The 19,829-nt window shown below is 56.2% G+C and overlaps 1 protein-coding gene across 1 annotated transcript in view; it reads right to left on the bottom strand.

Moving 5' to 3' along the window:
• Positions 1 to 19,829, bottom strand: part of CCDC17 (coiled-coil domain containing 17) — a 40,715-nt gene that overhangs the window by 9,498 nt on the left and 11,388 nt on the right. Inside the window, exons 10-26 of the mRNA XM_074961844.1 lie at positions 19,303 to 19,502; positions 17,385 to 17,467; positions 15,367 to 15,582; positions 14,440 to 14,662; positions 13,973 to 14,083; positions 13,254 to 13,411; positions 9,561 to 9,750; positions 8,918 to 9,010; positions 7,272 to 7,458; positions 7,062 to 7,168; positions 5,721 to 5,861; positions 4,693 to 4,847; positions 4,004 to 4,124; positions 3,620 to 3,736; positions 2,920 to 3,017; positions 2,588 to 2,800; positions 1,772 to 1,952 (exon numbers count right to left, since the gene is read on the bottom strand). Coding sequence (XP_074817945.1) covers positions 1,772 to 1,952; positions 2,588 to 2,800; positions 2,920 to 3,017; positions 3,620 to 3,736; positions 4,004 to 4,124; positions 4,693 to 4,847; positions 5,721 to 5,861; positions 7,062 to 7,168; positions 7,272 to 7,458; positions 8,918 to 9,010; positions 9,561 to 9,750; positions 13,254 to 13,411; positions 13,973 to 14,083; positions 14,440 to 14,662; positions 15,367 to 15,582; positions 17,385 to 17,467; positions 19,303 to 19,502 — 2,594 coding nt within the window. The remainder of the gene's footprint in view (positions 1 to 1,771; positions 1,953 to 2,587; positions 2,801 to 2,919; positions 3,018 to 3,619; positions 3,737 to 4,003; positions 4,125 to 4,692; positions 4,848 to 5,720; positions 5,862 to 7,061; positions 7,169 to 7,271; positions 7,459 to 8,917; positions 9,011 to 9,560; positions 9,751 to 13,253; positions 13,412 to 13,972; positions 14,084 to 14,439; positions 14,663 to 15,366; positions 15,583 to 17,384; positions 17,468 to 19,302; positions 19,503 to 19,829) is intronic.

Below are 19,829 nucleotides of genomic sequence, written 5' to 3'. Positions count from 1 at the left end.
CCCTGACTGCCCCAAACCCAGTCCACACCCCCACCCCCTGACAGGCCCCCCAGGACCCCACCCCTTCCTGGGACCCCCTTCCCCTTATCTAACCCCGCTCCCCACCCCCTTACCATGCCACTCAGAGCAGCAGGTCTGGCAGCCATGCTGCCCAGCCAGAGCCAGCCGCATTGCCAGCATGGCGGCGTAGCTGCGAGAGGGGGGGCGACAGCGGGGGAGGGACCGGGGGTGAGCCTTCCCGGCTGGGAGCTCGAGGTCCGGGCAGGACGGTCCCATGGGCCGTAGTTTGCCCACCTCTGTGCTAGAGTGACCAGAAGTGGACTCGTTAAAGACACTGGAAATTTTTTTTTGGGGGGGGGGGGGGGGGAGGCGGGGAGGAGGATAATAAAATCTTAAATTCTCTAGAAAGCGGCGGGGCCCCAGAGCAGGGTGCGTGCAGTGTGTGTCTGCGTATCACCCGGGACCAGCTCCATCCTAGCCCCATGTGGAACCTACACAAAGGCAGCAGGGTGTGGAACGAAACCCTTTGCAGGGATAGTGGTCACACTCTCCCCTGGTGCCAGGAGAACAAGCTCCTCCACATTCCATTACCTAGGTGGGGCCCAACACCTGTTCTCCGACTGAGAAACACACAGGCTCCTTGAATCACCTGCAAAACAATCCTGACCTCAGCACCAACCTCTCTCTTTATAAGCCCAATTCCAATGTCCACTAGGACACGATACACTCAGTTAAGACTATGATATGCAATTGGACCTGCAGGGGAATTCAGGTAGGCAGCATACAACTACCTGAGTTAGAATTTTGGGGTTTACCCCTCTAATCTTGCAAAATTGCCATGGGCTCTTCAACTCCCCCAAGTGATCAGCACCCTGGTTTTACATCTTATCCAAAAGACAGGGCTGATCACTTCCGTCAGCTCTCACAAGCTAAGCAGCATCAGTTCAGTACTTGGATGGGAGAGTGTGATTCCCTAAGTAAGCACTAAATCAATGCACTCGCATGGTGCAATGTCTACTGATGGACTGGTAGTTTGGCTGCAGGACAAGGAAAATACATGGCCAGTTCCTCAATTTTTCTGAGGCTCAAATCCTTCCACTCAGGCAGTAACTGGGGAGCGTAGATGGGCAACGTGCAACCGTGAAATATTTACTGCTGCCTCAGGTGCTATGTTTTTAAGTCACAGCCACAGCAGAACCTCAGAGTTACAAACCGACCCATCAACCACACACCTCATTTGGAACTGGGAGTACACAACCAGGCAGCAGCAGAGACAAAAAAGGGCAAATACAGACCAGTGCTGTGTTAAAGGTAAAATACTAAAAAACAAAGGGAAAGTTAAAAAAAAGATTTGACAAGCTAAGGAAACTCTTTCTGTGCTTGTTTAGTTTAAATTTAGTTCACAGCAGCATTTTCCTTCTGCCTAGTAAAGTTTCAAAGCTGCATTAAGTCAATGCTCAGCTGTAAACTTTTGAAAGAACCAGAACTTTTTGTTCAGAGTTACGAATAAAGTCCATTCCCCAGGTGTCCGTAACTCTGAAGTTCTACTGAACTTACTGTTGCACCAAATCTGTGGCCAGCTAGGACTTCATGGCAACAACAGAGAGAGAACTCAGACCCTCCTGCTCAAAGACACAGGAAGCTCTCCGCTATCCATGACTGGTAGAGGGCCAATGATACACAGTCAAGTATTTCTTATTTCACCTGGAAGAGGACAGGCCCACACACAGGCATTAGCCAGTATGTTTCACTATACCCCTCTGCTGTTTACCTTGATGCCGTATGTAGGGAGGTATCGAGAGACATAGGTAAGGTTGAAAGGCTGAGGGCTGCTGTCCATCGTCCTGGTCAGTCTCTCTTTGATCCAAGCAGAGATCTCCTCATTTGTATTCAGCTCCAGGCCTTCGTTTCCAGCAAGCTGAGGGGCAATCTCCCGAACCAGCACTGCAGACCTGAGCACGGGGTGGGGGGAAGTGAACAGAAAGCCACGATGACGTTGAACAGAGGCACAGCGTCGGGAAAGGCTTGCAGAGAGAAGTGCTCCATCCATCTGAAAGCAACACCCCACACCTCTCACTCAGGCCCAGTGAGACGCACTGGGAGACAGATGCTGCCTGGCTGGAACCATCCATGGGGGTGACAAAAGATGACACCACCCAGTCTGCTGAGACAAGGTCCAAGACTGGAACTGCAGAGGGGGCCGTGGGCCAGGGTGCAGGTCGAGAACAGCAAGTGTGACGCTGAGCAAGAACGAGATCCACCGGGAGAGCTGGTGGGAGAGCGTCTCAGGACTGAAACAACAGAGGGGAGGCTGCGGGTCAGGACGGAGATGTCTCGGTGGAGCTGCGTGGGGGGAGCCCAGGGTAGGAGGGGCTGCAGATCAGGATCGAGGGGCGCAGGCAGCCGCCTGTGGGGCACCCTCTTGCATTCGAGCTGGTGGCGCACAGTGCTCTGAGCCACGGGCCTGCTAGCACTGCTAAGCCAATGCCCCTGCCGCCCCTGAAAGGACCAGGGCAGTAAATTCACCCACACGATTAAGCCCAAATAAGAAAAGCTCCTTCCTCTCAGGCCCCCAGCACCTGCTCACCTGTTTCCCATGGCGCTGTAGAGGCACCTCTCTCCAGTGGTGGGCACGACCGAGCCTGAATCATAGACCCCGTCTGAATAGTCAGGCCTGGGCTGGAAGAGGCCGAGTCTGACCCAGTCTGCTTGGGGAATCAGGCTTCTCTGCAGGGTTTGGTGGCTGGAGTCCACGGGGGCTCTGAGCAGCCTGACGAGCAGGCTGGCACATGGGACGTACCTGTGGGGGGAGGAGCGGCACGGGGTCAGAGTCTGCACAATCCACAGCACAGCAGGGGCCGTTACAGAGCCGAGACGCAGAGAAGAAGGGCGTGAGCCGGCCGGGAGCCGGGGGGTTACCGTCCTGCGGAGGTGAGAGCGCCGACAGAGAACGGCTGGTCCGTGGCAGGGCCACTGTGGTACACGCGAAGCTGGTGGGCACCCTCGTTCAGAGAGACCTAACCAAAGCAAAAGCTGCAGGTCACTTGATTCACACTCCACTGCTAGCCACAGCTTCCCCCTCCGGAGCGGGAGGAACCCACGGCTGCCCCCATCACTTTCCTGGGCAGACCCTGCAGGGCATGGACTAGCGAAGTGCACTTCCTCCTAAGCATGTTCCAAGCCTACAGCTGATCTCCAGCCCCTGGCCTGGCCAGCCGAGGTCACCGGGTTCCTGGTTTCAGCAACAATCCAGCTCGCCCCGATCCCCCCTCCCCGCCCCACGTCGCCCCACCCCAGAGGACGGGGGAGCTCACCCGGATACCCCCCCACCTCGCCCCACCCCAGAGCACGGGGGGAGCTTGCCCAGATCTCCCCCTCCAGGTCTCGCCCCACCCCAGAGCATGGGGGAGCTTGCCTGTAACTCCCCACCACAGAGTGTGGGATACTTGCCCAGATCTCCCCGTCCTGCTCTGCCCCAGAGCATGGGGGAGCTCGCCCAGATCCCCCCCACCACAGACTGTGGGATAGTTGCCTGGATCTCCCCACCCTGCCCTGCCCCAGAGCGCAGAGGGGCTTACCAGATCCCACTGCCCTGTCCCCAAAGCGTGGGGGGGCTCACCTGGATCCCCTGGGAATCTGCCCCAGGGGCTCTGTGCGTCCCAGATTCCACAAAGAGATTGAGAGCTGCCCAGCCAATCAGGACGAGCTTGAAACTGAACCGATCCAGGGAGTAGAGCTGTAAGAATCAAAGGCAGCTCAGCATCAAGTCAGAGCCCCCCAGGGGAGACCCTGCACCTGGACACAGCTGAGCCAGCACCTTGCACTTAACACCTCGCAAACTCAGTATGGTCCCGTCACTTGCAGGGGAAGAGCAGCTCCCCTCTCAGAGCGTCTCCCCTCTCCCGCCCCACGCAGCCACGGCTCGCCATCTCCCCTCCACAGGCGGGGTCTCTACGTGGCTCGCCATCTCTGTGTCTGTCATCTGCCTGGCTGCTGCACAAACCTTTAGCAAGAGTGCAGCGGAGGGCGGCACTGCTGGATCCCGGATCTGCACGCTATAGTTGTAGAGTGGCTCGAAGATATGGCTGCTCAAATCAAGGCCCGTGGAAATGTCTGGCCCGATTCTGAAAGGAAAAGGTGGGGGAGAGAACATAAACCAAAGATCAGTGTCTCCCAGGAGAGAAGTTTGGGGCCGTTCCACTGTTCTCCAAGCTCAGGCCAGAGGGTCTTGACGTGCTGCACTAGGACCCCTTCAACCCTTGTGTATTCGGGACTGAGATCCATCTTGCACCGGTTAGACAAGCCACCCTGCACCTGCTCAGCGGAGTGGGAGCAGCGTGTCTGTGTGCAAACGCAGGTGTGCATGGCGGAGCTGGGCTGGCATGCCCCATGGGGTCCCCAGAAGTCTCCACCTCATGACCCAGCACTTGCAATGTCAATAATTCACAGTGATGAAGGTATGAGACCCTCATGCTACACAGAGCAGAGGTAAATGTGGATCTGCATGTGCACTAAGGTACACACATTTTCATTACCATTCCTGGCCTGCCTGCACCGCCCCAGGCCCTGGTTCTGATCCAGAGCACATGGCTTGTCATTGCCCTGCTGGACCCAACAGCTCTAGATGACATATTGAGAGAGAAGAGGAAGCCCCGCCCTCCTGGTGACAGCCCGTGAATCGCTCCTCCTTACTGGTTGTAGCTGCTGTCAAAGATCCGGCCAGTGACCCTAGTGATGGTGACGGCATCGGGCAGGAAGCGGGCCCCGTCGATGTACAGGTCGAAGCCGTCCGTGGCGATGAAGGGCTCCGAGGCGGGTGTCTCCCTGGTGTGATGGATGAACGCCGCCTGCAAAGACAGCACCAGATCTTATTGCAGAGCCGCGTCGGCAGCCAGCTCGGGCGTGGAGGTGGGTCCCGTTCTTCGGGCAGGGGGTGAGATGGGGCCGTCACGGCCGATTACAAGATCCTGAATCTCGGTAGGGGGTTAGACGAGATGACCCGTCTGGCTCTATGGTTCTGTGAGGACAGGTGGGGATGCTCCGAGCCCAGTGAACCTAACAAGCCCCACATCTCCCGTGCGTGGGCGCAACACAAAGTGAAACCCGGGGCAGCCTCAGGGGGCACTGTAGTAAAGGCTGCGCTGGTCCACCTGGGAGAGGGGGACGCGCAGCCCACTTCACTCCTTCCCTGGGTTGAACTGAGGGGACCCCCAGAGGAGTCAGTCCAGAAGGACGCCCCGTTCAGGGCTGAGCATGCCGGCTCCAACGCAGATCCAAGCAGGGCAGCATGTTTCCCTATTATTAGGGCCCACTCCATGAATGCTCTATTCTCAGTGCGTCTCCTACCCCTGCTATGTGCCATGGGGGTTGCTGATTTGGGGCTGAAAGCGCCTCTCACTCAGAGCCAAGCCCTTGGGAAAACAGGGAAGCCCAAGCCCAGAGGCGTATCAGAAGCCAGTGGGCTGAAGGCTGCTGGTTGGTTGCTACTTGCTGAGGCCCCAGTGATCTCTCCCAGCTCAGCAGATGGGGGGTGCGGCGTGGGAGTCTCAGAGCAGGTCAGGAGAGCGCCGTCTAACACGAGGGTACCTCTCCAGCAATCATGCCAAGGGCAAGGCTCTTTGCCTGCCTCTCAGGCCTGGCCCTGCCCTGAACCCCTCTGTGGGCAGGTGAGACCCAGCCCTCCTGCTTTGCTTGGAGATCCCAGGACCTGGGGTACTCACCCAGGGCCAGTCCCGCGGCTGGCTGAGAATGACTGGCGACTCGGGTGGGAAAGGCTGGTCCGGCTTCTTGTCACTGAACACGTGCAGCCTCCCGCTGGCACTGCCGTACGGCGGGAAGCCCTGGGGCTGCCGCTCCTCAGGCTGAAGTGGGCACCATGCCGCGCCCACGGAGACAAGGTGGGGGGTACGGACATCAGTCAGGGTGCAATGCTGGCTGGCCCTGGGAGGTGGGGTCTGAGCTGGTGCTGAGCAAGGGGATCAGGATGTCCCTTCATCACAGCCCTGGCTGGGACGCGGCACAGGCTGGTCCTGCCTTCTGTTTAACAAGAGCCCTATAGCCATGCTTCCGCTAGCTCCTCCCACAAACACGCCGAGCCAGGTCCTGAGCCCGACATGTCCCTGCGGCACCAGGGCAAAACATCCCTCCTCTCGCCACCAGACCACGGCACAAACCTTCCTACATTTGCACAGACTCAGGCTCAGCCAGTCAGACCATGAGCTTTCCCTCATCCGGGTTACACTGTAACTGGCCCGCAACGAGGCAGGGGGGTGATGGAATCCACTGTGGGGAGCTTATGGGGTTCAACCAGTGCTGGAGACAGAAATCCAGGACATCATAAAGAAATGAACTTCCAGGCCGTATTCCCAACACTGTTCCTGTTCTCTCAACTCACTGCTTAACTAACCCTCCAAAATGCCAAAAGGTGATGCAGTAAGCCAAGGCATTGCAACATCTCTGTGCTGATGCTCTCAGAGGAGTTGGGCGCAGCATTGCCTAGGCCTGGAGCCAAAAAAGACATTCCTAGATTTGTTTCCATGCCACAGTGTTTGCTCCCCAACAGCAACCAGGGAACAACCTGGAAACTTCAACCCTGGCAAATTTCAGCCCTGAATGGGATGGAATGGAGAACTGGAGAAATGCATTACTTAACGGCGCTTTAGAACGGCCTGCTCAAGAAGCCTGGATTTGGATCAACAACATAATGAAAAAAAAAAAAAATCAGGGAATCAAGGAGGGACCATTTTCGTGCCAGGGGAAAGCCCCCACGCACCTGCTGTGCTTTCCCATTGCAGTAACCAGTTGCTGGTGCAGAATGTGCATTGTCCATGAAGGTCCCATAGGGCATCACTTTATATATCCCCCATAGACAGCCACTGTTCACAAAGGGCCTGCTCATGCAGTCCTTACTCAAGCAAGTCAATGAGAGTTTTCCCAGAAGGAGGCCAGCAGGATCGGGCCCTCAACCGCCTGCCTTGTTTGTCCCATTATTACACTCGATGGGGTTAAGCCCAGGGCCATCATGTCTGCTTCTGTTGGCCCAGCGCTGGGAACAGACTTACCAGGACTGACAGCGCACGGGCAGGAGGCACAGGGCCATGGTACAGGGTCAAATCATGGGGCCCCGTGTTCCAGGTCACTGCTCCTAGGCCCCCTTTCCTCGCCACATCTGTAAGGACAAGACGTAAATAAACTAACTTCACTCTGTCTCGCTGGGAACAGAGCCCCCAAGCCTCAGGCTGGCTGGGACACCAGATACACGGACGGCTTACCGGAGCCAACAGGCTTGGTCAGTCTGAGGACACCCCAGGCTGCCAACCACGCGTCAGTTCCCAGCGGCCGCTGCTGCCCACTCGAACCCTGGTCCCATGGGGTGGTGGCCACCCCTCCACTGGGCCAGTGGTAAAAGTGGACAATCAGGATCATGTCCTCCTTCGGCAGCAGGTCCAGGAAAGTCACCTGGGGGAGAGAGAGGGGCTGCGTTTACAGAAACCTCCCTCAAGTGGGCCAGGAGTCTGTGCCTGTCTAGCGTAGATGCTTACACAGCTGTGTCCGAGTGCCCCACAATCACTAACGGACTTCCCCTCATGCCCCTGTGAGGCAGGGCAGGGCTGTTCCTGCCATTGTACAGCAGGGCTCCTGACACACAGAGAGACGAAGGGTCTGGCCCAGGGTCATGCAGGGAGTCCATGGCAGAGGCGTGAATCGAACCCAGAGCTCCTGAGCCCCAGACTGGGGTCTTAACCACAGAGCCACGTCTCCTCCATAGCCACTGCCCTGCCCCGGCTCCTCACCCAGGAGCTGGCGTTCTCCAGCCTTCCCAGAAGTGCGTCTCCTGGGCCAGCTTCTCGCCAGCCCTTGCAAGGCTCTCAGAACGCTCCCTTCTGCAGGCTACCCGGGAAGACTCTGCCCCCCATCCGCCGCCCCGCTCACTGAAATGTCCCAAGGGCGCGCTGGGCTCGGCGTGGCCATCACCCCTCAGAGAGAGGGAGCTGCCACCTTCCTGTTTGTGCCCTGCTGGGCCTAGCGAAGGGCAATGCAATGTCCCGGCCTCCATGGCACAGCGACTCAAACGCAGGGTCACAAACGTCCCCGCACCGTGGTTTAGCATCGCACGCAAAGCTGCCCTTGGGGGCTGGGGAGAAGGGTGTTCCACATGCCAGGGCCCACTGTGTGGGTGCCACCCAGAAGGAATGGGCTCCTGGGCAGAGGAAGCAGATGTCTGTCCCCCTGTTGCAAAGACACCCCGACCTGCTGCAGGAACCAGGCTTCAGGATCAGGTGCCTTATTTTTGGTTCGTCATTAGAGGGAGTAACTCCAGTGCACACGGCTGGGTCTCTCTGCACCCTGCGTCAGGGATCATGCGGTGTGCTACGGGGCACTAAGGGGAGACTACAAGCAGCCTGTGGTTTATGAGCAGGATGGACTATGCAACGGAAGAGTAGGGCAAAATTGCCAGTAGTCTGGCGGGGTTATGCATTAGGGGACTGTGGGTGTTCTGTGATCAATGGGTCAGACAGGTGCACTATGGGTACTGGGCATGGGGAATTATGGGTGTATTGTGAGCAGGCTGGGGCAGCGATCAATATGCAAACGTTTCCTTTTGCTGGCTACACCCACCAGGTGCTGTCCCGTATAACGGGCTGCCCCTGTGCAGCCCAGACGGAACTCAGACTCCCAGACACCCCACACGCTGGGGCTGACTGCTGCGGCCAGGGAAGGCAAACAGAGCTGTACCCAACTCTCCCCGGGGGGGGTCCTTTTAACTTGTGTCACTGATTCTGGACTCAGCGGCTTGGACCCATCTGGACCACGGATCCCCTGCTCTCTCTGTGGCCAAGGACTCAGGGCAACCCTGTGAAATCCTCACTTTGGGGATCCCCCCCTTGAGCAACACCCCAAAGTTCTGTTACGCTACCTCCTGCTCCCCGAATATGAAGTAGCCGAGTTTAATGTTGGATCTCACGGGGGTCGTGTAGCAGGTCATCCTGGAGTTCCTGGTGCTGATCACCTGGACAGACAGACACACAGATGCACAAACCTATTAACAAGGGGAAGACGTCAAGTCCTGATACTCCAGACTACGGAGCAGGTTTTCACTGCAGAGCAGCAACAGGGATCGATTAAGCAATAGCTCCCTGCAAGTGATCTGCTCCCATCTGAATGGTGGAGGGACCAGAGCAGGGATGAAATGGGGCTGGAGCCCAACGGACCAGGGTTCTGGTTCTTGTGGGGGTGGAACTGCTGTCCCCTCTATGCCCTATGGTGGCAAATGGGCTCGTCTGCCCTCTTCAAAAGGCCTACAGCTAGCAAAGCGCAGGGTGCCCCTGAACGGCCCCACCTGACGTGGAAATAATCCCTCTCTTCAGCACCTTCCTCTCTAACCCCGGCCCAGGGGCTGGGGGGTGCAGTCGATTCATTCAGACTCACCGTTTCCCCATGCACAACAGCGTCGGCTCCTGGTGGGAGTCCTTCACCAGCTGCTCCAGGGGGTTGGGGATCTGGCAGCTGGTGCATTCACCCTGGCAGTGACCATGTTCAGATGCAGAGGTGAGCCCTACCTGCCCTGTTTTCTGGTGATAGCCGGTCAGCCTGAGGAGCCCGTCTCCCAGTGGGGCGCCTTTCACCCGGTCTATGATGAACCCCAACCTCTTCCCCACGTCATCATTCCTGGGCTCTCCCTGCTGGGGCTGTGTCCTGCGTTCCTGGGCCTCCGTCAACTTCCCGTCCCGAAGGGCTGCTCCACCATGCCTGGAAGGGTTCGGCCCGATTACTGACTGCTGGGCCCTGCAGCAGCCTCGCAAGGGCAGGGCTGGCTCAGCAGCGGGAATTGGGGGAGCCCCGCCAAAAGCCAGGAGGGCACAGATGGAGGAGAGACCCAGTGGTGAAAGGCCCCAGCCCCCTTCCCTGTCTCACTTCAGGGCCTGGAGAGCTTGGGTGGCCATTCTCCCTTGGCCCTATGCTCTGGGCCGCCTCCCCTTACCCAAACGGGACCAGCACAGGCCAGTGCGAGAGACGCCGGCCTTGTGGCCTGCAGCTGTGCGACCTGGGTCCTGCAAACGCCAAACCAGGGGAAGGGGCGGCCAGCAGCCAGACTCCTCGTCATCCCCTCCAGGGCTGTACCTGGGGGGCACCCCGTGTCACCTGTCGAACTACAGGGGCAGGCTTCGCACGGGGCTGAGCTCTGAGCAGCAGCAGCCCCACAGAATGACCCTGCTACAGCGCGGCCCGTTACTGCCCCCGCACCCGCAGTGCGGAGAAAGACAGGCAGCCAACGGGGAGAACCAGACAATCCGACAGTCTTTACCTGCAAGGGCCTTGGAGTAGTCTGTGATCCCCGAGCTTCTGGGGTCCTGCCAGGACCCGGAAGTGGGGGGAAGGGAGGGGTAGGAAAGGGGGATGGGAAGAAGGGAGCGGCCGAGCTGGCTGCAGTACAGTGTACAGGATACGCAGGGGCCGCAAGGGTGTGTGCCGGTGTTAGGGCACCTGGCGCTCTGTCCTGTGCTTCCCTCCCTGGGTCAGCAGCTCGTAGGTGGCGCAGGGACATTAAAGAGAAAGCCAGGGACCTTCTGCTGGCAGGGCATGGCCAGGCCCATCGGGATGGCACCAACCCCTCGGCCTGCTGAGGGCCAGCGCTGCGGGGCAGACTCGGAACGAGGGACACGCAGGCTGCTCTGTAGGATGAGGGGCTCATTGAATTAGCACCGGCCACATTTCCGGCTTCATCACGTGGTGACAATTTATACAGCCCCTTCCATCCCAGGCAGGACAGAAGGGTAACCGGGCGGTTCCTTACGGAGCCAGGAAAGGGCTGCCCCCGCCAATGTCGGTGGGAAGGACCAGGGCAGCTAATGAGACTCAGCCCATGTGCACATGGAAGGACAGGGCACTAGCTGCTAAGCTACAAAGATGACCTGGGAGAAGGCATGCGGCAAAGGCAGGGATGGTTGCAGTACGGGAACCCTGAAATCAGGGACAGGGTCACCCTGAGCAGAGAGCCCGGGGAGGAGAAATTAGCACGTCAGCGTCAGACAGAGACACACCCCGGAGAATCAGAAACAGCTTTTGTTAAGCAGTGACAGCCAGGGCCAAAACCACCAAAGGTGAGAAAGAGGAGCTGGACTCTCCCCAGGCTGGGATCCCACAGACCCGGGACCCCTCGTTACTGATATTATTCACACGCCCGTCAGAACATGCCTGGAGGCCCACATGGAAAATCTATGCACACAGCCAACGGATAGGGTCTCCCTTAACCTAATGTCCAAGTGACCCCACAAGCCCCTACCTTCAGCTCTGCTATCCCCAGGAGAAACCTCTGGGGCTTCGCCATGTGCTGGGAAGGCCAATGAACCTGAGCACTGTCAGAGCAAGCGAGGGGAGCAAATTCCAAAGTGTGGGTGGGGGAAGGCTCGACCCCACCAGAGGAAAATGCCTGGATGTGTAGAGCCAGGAGCTATGCAGATTGCTCATTAACACCAGCAGAGGATCTTGCAGCTGATGTTGACTGCTCAGAATGCGAAAGCAGCCTGAACTTGGGATAAAAACCTGGTTTGCAGCATTTGCAAGCGGGTAATGAATCTACAGCTCCTTCTTGAAGCATGGCTGCCCCAGGCCAGGCCTCGTGCATTTGCAAGCACTGCTTGGTATGCATGGTCATAGAATCACAGAAATGCAGGGCTGGCAGGGACCCTGAGAGGACATCCAGTACAGCCCCTGCCCTGAGACAGGGCCAAATAAACCTAGACAGTCATTTGCACCTGCAAATTACAGAACGTGCCCATCATGCCATGTGCTAACCCTGTCGGAGCACAGAATCTGGGCCGGACCCACAGTGTGTACTCAAGCAAAGTTTCCAGCCGCGGGTGTTTTGCCTGCAGTCGTGAGTGCTGGGTTTTAGCCTCTATCATTTACACGTGCAAATGGCTGAAAAACTGGGCACCTGGATTTAAAGGCCTTTAAAGAAAAAAAACACCAAAATCCTCATAGTGTGACCCCAAAAAAGGACATATTCAAACCATTCACAGAACACACAGTCCAAAGGCCCAGAACCTCCTGCCACTGCATTCAAAGGCAAAACTCTGACTGACTTCAGTGGCAGCTGGATTGAGCTGTGAACCCTAAAAAATTACACTCATTACCCTGCAAATACAGAGAGACTCATGGGTACAAAGATTCTCCATGTTACAGGCGGAAGGATACAAAAAGTAGTCCCCCCCCCCGAAATACTGGCTGAAAAGTTTCTACCATTCCCTCCCTTTCGCCCCCTTCACCTGCACTCTGCCCCCTCCCCAGCACTTCCTCTCACATTTACAAAACCAGCCCACCAGAGAAACGTTTCCTTCTCCTGCCTCATATGTAGAAATGCCTCTCTCCTTCCACCCAAAAATCCCCCCTGCCTGAGGTAACTAAGGGCACGTCTACACAGCAAAGGCGCTCAGAGATCAGGTCAACTGACCGAGCTCAAGCCGCAGGGCTAAAAGTAGCAGTGTAGACATTTGGGCTCAGGCTGGACCCCGGACTCCAAGATCCTTCCTCCTACCTGGGTTCCAGAGCCTGGGCTCCAGCCCCAGCCCAAACATCTGCACGGCTATTTTTAGCCCCACAGTGCAAGCTCAAGTCAGCTGACCTGGGCTTTTGCTACCAAGGGGTCTTTTTTGTTGCGTAGACGGCGTGACTTTTTAAGTAGAGGGATACAAGAAGTAGTCCCATTACAATTCCTAAAACTGTTTTTCTGCAACACGAGGCATGCACAGAACCTAGAGAAGCATGCCATGGGCCCATACCTCCTGCCCTTTGTCCATCTCTGTCTATTTGGTTTCTAAGCTCTCTGGCCAAGGAACTCACTCTGGATACATCTGTACAGCACCTAGGACAACAGGGCTCTGATTGCCTGGGGCCTGTGTACCTTACTGTAATACAAATACTCATTTTTATTACTAAAACTTGTTTGGGTTGGTCCCATAACTGACCGATGAGCCTGCCACCTGTGAGTAATGCAGATACCCCAAAGGAGTGCTGATGAAACCCTTTTCACCACCCCGTAGTGCCATGTATTATACAAACCCACATATGCGCATTTACACACACACACACACACACACACGCTTCTTGGGCTATGTTTATGCGTCTTTTCATCCCTTTTTAATACTACGTTTTGAGCATTTCTCTGACTCAGGGTTAGGGGAAGGGAAATCCCATTCCCGGAGGGCTACTCCTGGAATGGGGGGGAAGGGCTGGAACATCCCCTTTCTCACCTTTGACTAGTTTTGTGCTGGACGGGTGGCTCCTGAATAGGAGGCGGGTCAACAAAGCCAGTGTAAGGAGGAGCAGAAAGGTACAGGCTGGTGGGGGCAGGGTGGAAAGGGCGTTGGGTTGGAAGGCTGCCTGCAGGGGGTGCTGTGTGACGGGACACCTGTAATCAAGAGAAGAAAGCACATTAATTACAGAAAACTGCCAGGATGGAGGGCCCGCTCCTGCTACAGAAATAACTATCTATTGGAGCCGTCGCACAGACAGGAGGGGAGAAAGCTTCCTGGGTGACGTGATGCCGTTAGAGGACTCACTGGGCAGCCAGGGTTGAATCTCCGAGCCCTGGATCAAAAAGCAGGAGCTGAGCAGAAAGACCCTGCTGGGAGACAGAGCACCTTGCTGGGCCTCAAATAGCAGGAGGCTTTGCGCCGAGTCTACCCTCCGACACCTGCCCGAGAGCAAGCCCGAGGCACATGGACACAGGGTGGAGTCCGTGCCGAGTGCCTCTCAGCGCGCGGGCAGAGCTAGGGTAACGAAATCCAGGGGGAAAACTCGCCATTGCAGGCCGGCAACAAACCCTGTGACCAGAGCACTTAGTACACTTCACAGGAACCCAGTTGGAGGAGACGAGCCCTCAGGGGCATGAGTTAGCTTCCCGCTCCAGGCTAAGCAGGGTGCTGTACAGGCCAGTGCTAGCATCAAATGCACAAGGGCTCCCGCTCACCGTGGGAGGGTACTGGTACATGGAGGCGTTGCCAGGATCGATCTCGGCCATCGACTGCACGTCAGCATCTCTCGCATTCACCACCCGAAGGTAAAGCTCCGTCTTGCCAGCCTGTGGGAGGAGCCAGAGGTCAGGTCTCAGGAGGGCGGGTCTGGGACTGGAGAGGTATTATCACTCGGCTTTGGGCAATGCAAGGCCTGGAGTAGCCAGGCTGTTCTGCATTTCAGTGTCCACCATGTTTTGCTCTAGCCCGGTCTTAAAAACAGGGCTAGTGTTTGTTTTTTCCACACTTGCTGAGCCCGGTAAGGGCTGGCGGGATTTTGCTGAAGCTTTAAGCGAATAGCTAACTGACCTCGAAGGTAACAGCACGAGAGCCTCACCCCAGAACGAGGAGGGAACGACCCAAAGCGGGGGAAGGGCCGGTGTCCTGGATCTCAGGAAGGCCTAACAGCCTTGACTCTGCTCACCTGAGGGATCCCGTTCAGCTGCTCTGTTGTGAGGCCCGGCTGCACCGGAAGCAACCGGACCGGAATCTTCCATCGCCCACTGATCAACTGGAGGAGCTGGTCAAAAAGGTTGATTTTGGCCCATCCTCGGGAGGCCAGGCACTGGATCTCCTGCCCGTAGGCGTCGAAGCCCCCAGAGGCCTGCAGCTCCATCACCAGAGCGATGGAGGTTGAGGGCCGGACTCTGGAAGACACAGACGAGGGAAGCCAAGTTATGGACGGAGGTGTCACAGAAGCGGGTAGATCTCTCCTCCTCACCGCAGCCACTCCACAGCCTCCCTTCGAGGAGCTGCTCTCTGTGCATTGCCTGGTTCAGAGCGTAAGCTCTCTGGGGCAGGGACTGGTTCTTAAAGTGCCACACACATTTACCAAGCAGGGGGAACAGTTTCTGGGTAATGGAAGTTGTCCACAACATCTCGAACAGCATTAATCAGCTCACTTCACACATGGCAGGGGCTCTCAAACAGGGACTGAGCCCCCCTCTCTCCGCCCCAGGTCAGCAAAGGCATTCTAGCAGCTCTGCCTAGGAATGCTAACCTAGCCCAGCATCAGGGCGGCAGTGCCACGTGGGACGAAGCTCGGGCACCCCTCCTGTAGCCCGCTGTGCAATGCTGTACAAAGGAATGTAGAATCTGCTGTAGCAGATCAAACCACTGGCCCATCCAGTCTGGGGTGCTTTTTCCAACAGTGACCAACACCAGATGCCTCAAGGGAAGGGAAAGCAGATGACACCCAGCTGATTTTGCAGTGCTGTCCATAGAGGGAAAGTGTTCCTTGTCCAGCTGTTCCCAACCACCCGTTAAAGAGACATCCGGGGTAGCAGGGCAGGAAGAAGAGGGTTAAATACATGGAGGAAGAAGGCGGTAGCCGTTTGCCAACACAGCTCACCTTGGGACCGGCTGTTTAGTTGATAGGATTGCACGGTTGCCTCTCTGCCCGTCTACTACATACGATGGGGACTGGCCCATTTGGCAGTAAGCGACAGGGAGAGGGGTTGGCTTGCCCATCTCCTGCCCGTTACGGTAAAGCCCGGCCACTAGGCAAACCTGGAAGAAGGTAGGGTCCAAGCCCAGCAGGAAGTCGTAGAATATCACAAAGCCGGCCCTGTGAGGGAGGGAGAGGAGGCAGAGAGACAGGTGATGAGAACCTTCTGCACTGCACAAGCATCAATAGATGGGGAAACAGTCAGCATGGATTCACCAAGGGAAGGTCATGCCTGACTAATCTAATCACCTTCTATGATGAGATTACTGGCCGTGTGGATGAAGGGAAAGCAGTGGATGTATTGTTTCTTGACTTTAGCAAAGCTTTTGACACGGTCTCCCACAGTATTCTTGTCAGCAAGTTAAAGAAGTATGGGCTGGATGAATGCACTATAAGGTGGGTAGAAAGTTGGCTAGATTGTCGGGCTCAACGGGTAGTGATCAATGGCTCCATGTCTAGCTGTCAGCCGGTGTCAAGGGGAGTGCCCCAGGGGTCGGTCCTGGGGCCGGTTTTGTTCAATATCTTCATAAATGATCTGGAGAATGGTGTGGATTGCACTCTCAGCAAATTTGCGGATGATACTAAACTGGGAGGAGTGGTAGATACGCTGGAGGGCAGAAATAGGATACAGAGGGACCTAGACAAATTGGAGGATTGGGCCAAAAGAAACCTGATGAGGTTCAATAAGGATAAGTGCAGGGTCCTGCACTTAGGACGGAAGAACCCAATGCACAGCTACAGACTAGGGACCGAATGGCTAGGCAGCAGTTCTGCGGAAAAGGACCTAGGGGTTACAGTGGACGAGAAGCTGGATATGAGTCAGCAGTGTGCCCTTGTTGCCAAGAAGGCCAATGGCATTTTGGGATGTATAAGTAGGGGCATAGTGAGCAGATCGAGGGACGTGATCGTTCCCCTCTATTCGACATTGGTGAGGCCTCATCTGGAGTACTGTGTCCAGTTTTGGGCCCCATACTACAAGAAGGATGTGGATAAATTGGAGAGAGTCCAGCGAAGGGCAACAAAAATGATTAGGGGACTGGAACACATGACTTATGAGGAGAGGCTGAGGGAACTGGGATTGTTTAGTCTGCAGAAGAGAAGAATGAGGGGGGATTTGATAGCTGCTTTCAACTACCTGAGAGGTGGTTCCAGAGAGGATGGTTCTAGACTATTCTCAGTGGTAGAAGAGGACAGGACAAGGAGTAATGGTCTCAAGTTGCAGTGGGGGAGGTTTAGGTTGGATATTAGGAAAAACTTTTTCACTAGGAGGGTGATGAAACACTGGAATGCGTTACCTAGGGAGGTGGTAGAATCTCCTTCCGTGGAAGTTTTTAAGGTCAGGCTTGACAAAGCCTTGGCTGGGATGATTTGATTGGGGATTGGTCCTGCTTTGAGCAGGGGGTTGGACTAGATGACCTCCTGAGGTCCCTTCCAACCCTGATATTCTATGATTCTATGATTCTAAACTGAGACACAGAGCAGCGCCCTAGCTACTAGGCCACACTCCTGAAGGCAGATGTTAACTGCAGTGAAAAGCTCCTGGGTATCTGGTGGAAGCTCCCCCTGCTAGTGTGGGTCATTTGCCAGCAGCAGCCTTTGAAGAGAGCTTGTTCCAATGACCCTACTACACAGAGGAAGCATTTGATGCCTGGCTCCCCACAGCTGGGCTAAGGCCAGAGGTGGAGAGCAGCAGCTGCAGTTTTCCAACGGGGGTTGTTAACAGTTCTTGCTGGGGAGACACAAACCAGCTCTCTCGTGCCCTGTTGCCTTTCTCCGGCTGAAGCAAGCTGGTTAACATGTTCTCAACCCCCCAGGGCAGCTCATGATGGCCAGTTCCCAGGACACCTCCTACAAAGCAGAGTGGGAATTGCAGCAAAGGATTATGGGACATAGGGGTGGCTGGCCAATGACAAGACACGTACGCTGGGTCATACGGAGCAGGTCCCAGGGCGTCCGGAGGGTCCAGCAAGTGTCTGCTGAGATGGGTCTGAGGCCCCATTCGCTCCTGCAACAGGCAGAAATAGCATGAAGAGCTTCCAGACTGGCCCCCGTGCATCACAATCAACAGCGCGGAGCAGCCGTTCAGCCAGACACCGGGCCGTGACTGCTAGACCTCACCTGCTGCCCACAGAGCCCCAGCCCTGCCGCAGGGCGACTCGGGGTCAGAGAAGGAAAGACTGGTTAAGTACGTGATCTAGCGGGAGGCGATTGCACGGTCTCCCACAGCCCAGTCTGGGGCTGCTTTGACAAAGCACCTCTACATTGCAGCAGGTTTCTCTCTCGGATGGTACCGCTCTGGGCCCCGATTCAGCAAAGCACTTCAGCACTCACGTAACGGGCAGTCAGTAGGACTACTCACCTGCTGAACATTAAAAGCTCACAATTAAGTGCTGACTTGAGGCCACAGTCACAAAAATGACACGTGGAAGTAGGACTCTCAGTTCCCAGCCCTCTGTACAATTCCAGAGCCAATCAGCTCAGCGTTACAAATCAAAAGATGCTTTTCCTAACCCCCTCGTTGCCACAAACCCCACCTGACCCTGAAAAAGAAGCTGGAGTCTCTCTTGCTCCAGCATTGTCTGTCTCCATCTGACCGATGTGCTCATACAGTGCCCATCACCATTGCACCTGGGCACCCAGCAGCAAAGACTCGCTCGTTGAAACGTGGTGGCTGGACACGGCGATGCAGCCCAAGGGAGAGGGGAACCCAGCTCGCTTTGCTGTAGCTGCACTGGCTCTGCGGGGCTGGCAGCAGGAGAAAATGTCTTTGGGTCAGGGATGCGCAGGGAGCAGGCAGGGTGGGTGGGACAATGACAGTGCCACATTTCTGGCCATGCAGATGTTAACCTGCCATGTGAAGACCTGGAGACAAGTGGCATGCTGTGCACACGTGGGGTTCGGGGGTAGCTGTCAGGGTCACAACAGACAGACACCTGGGGGTCCACAGCTAACCATCCACCAGGTGCTCTGAATGCACAGTCGCACCCAGCTTTCTGCGAGGGATTTTGGATCATGCTGTCCAGGCAGTATTTCCTACAGTGAGCAGGACTGTAATTACAGCTACCATTAGAGGGCACTCAAAGCACCGTGGGAACTATTAGCACATGCTGAGGTCTGGGCACTTGGGAGCCACACAGAAGACCCACAAAAAGAAAAGGACGACTTGTGGCACCTCAGAGACTAACAAGTTTATTTGAGCATAAGCTTTCGTGGGCTAAAACCCACTTCATCAGATGCACGCAGTGGAAAATACAGTTGGAAAATATATACACACACACACACACAGACACACACACACACAGAGAACATGAAACAATGGGTGTTCCCATACCCACTATAAGGAGAGTGATCAGGTAAGGTGAGCTATTACCAGCAGGAGAGAAAAAAAACCTTTTGTAGCGATAATCAGGATGGCCCATTTCCAACAGCTGACAAGAAGGTGTGAGTAACAGTAGAGGGGAAAATAAGCATGGGGAAATAGTATTACGTTAAAGCTTATGCTCAGATATATTTGTTCATCTCTAAGGTGCCACAAGTCCTCCTAGTTCTTTTTGCTGACACAGACAAACAGGGCTGCTACTCTGAAACCTGTCACAGAAGACCCGGTACACCTGGACGTGGCTGGGAGGTTATGGTCTTCAGGAAGCCAGAGCAGAAACAACCTGGGAGTTGGTCTGCACACGAGCTTTTCTTTAGTCAGGAACTGGAACACCAGGAGGGGACCAGATCCTGGATTATTTCAGCCCCATAAGTGCCTCCTGGAGACATTAAAAGTCAGCTACCAAGGCAATAGGAGACCTTGTGGGCCCCGCCTCCCATCCCCAGGGAAAGGACTCTCACCACGAAGGGGAGCTCACGCAGGCCTGGCAGAGGCAGGGGCGGGGCCACTGGCGGCGGGAGCATGGGTGGCGACCTCCTCCCAGCCCGTCGGGGCTGCATCCTCTCTGTGCCACGTCTCAGCATCCCGATCTCGGCGTGCAGCTGAGCCGTCTCCATGGTGTGCGCCCGCTGCTGCTCTGCCAGCTCGTTGTCCAGAGCGCCTGGGGGAAGGGAGCCAAAAAGCAGAGGGGAGGCACACTGCCAAGCAGCCGTGCAGCCTGAATGCAGGGCACCATAATGGGTCCTGGGCCACCGGGAAAGGGAGGGAGGGGAGCAGGCAGCTCAGATGCCCCGCTCCCTGCGCTGGCTCCCCATTCATCTTCACTGGGCTGCGCTCTGATGGATTCCTGCTCTCCCCACCCTGCCCCCAGGGTACTGCAACCCCAGCAGGCACAGCACCCAGGAGCACGCTCACAAAGCTGGGCGCAAGGAGTTCTTGGGCAGAGCTCCCAGCTGCAGGAGGTCAGGAGCACAACTCAAAGCTCATC

Source organism: Natator depressus, chromosome 8 (genome assembly GCF_965152275.1).
Source record: "Natator depressus isolate rNatDep1 chromosome 8, rNatDep2.hap1, whole genome shotgun sequence".
Taxonomy (NCBI): domain Eukaryota; kingdom Metazoa; phylum Chordata; order Testudines; family Cheloniidae; genus Natator; species Natator depressus.
This window is presented reverse-complemented; position numbering and strand designations above follow the sequence as displayed.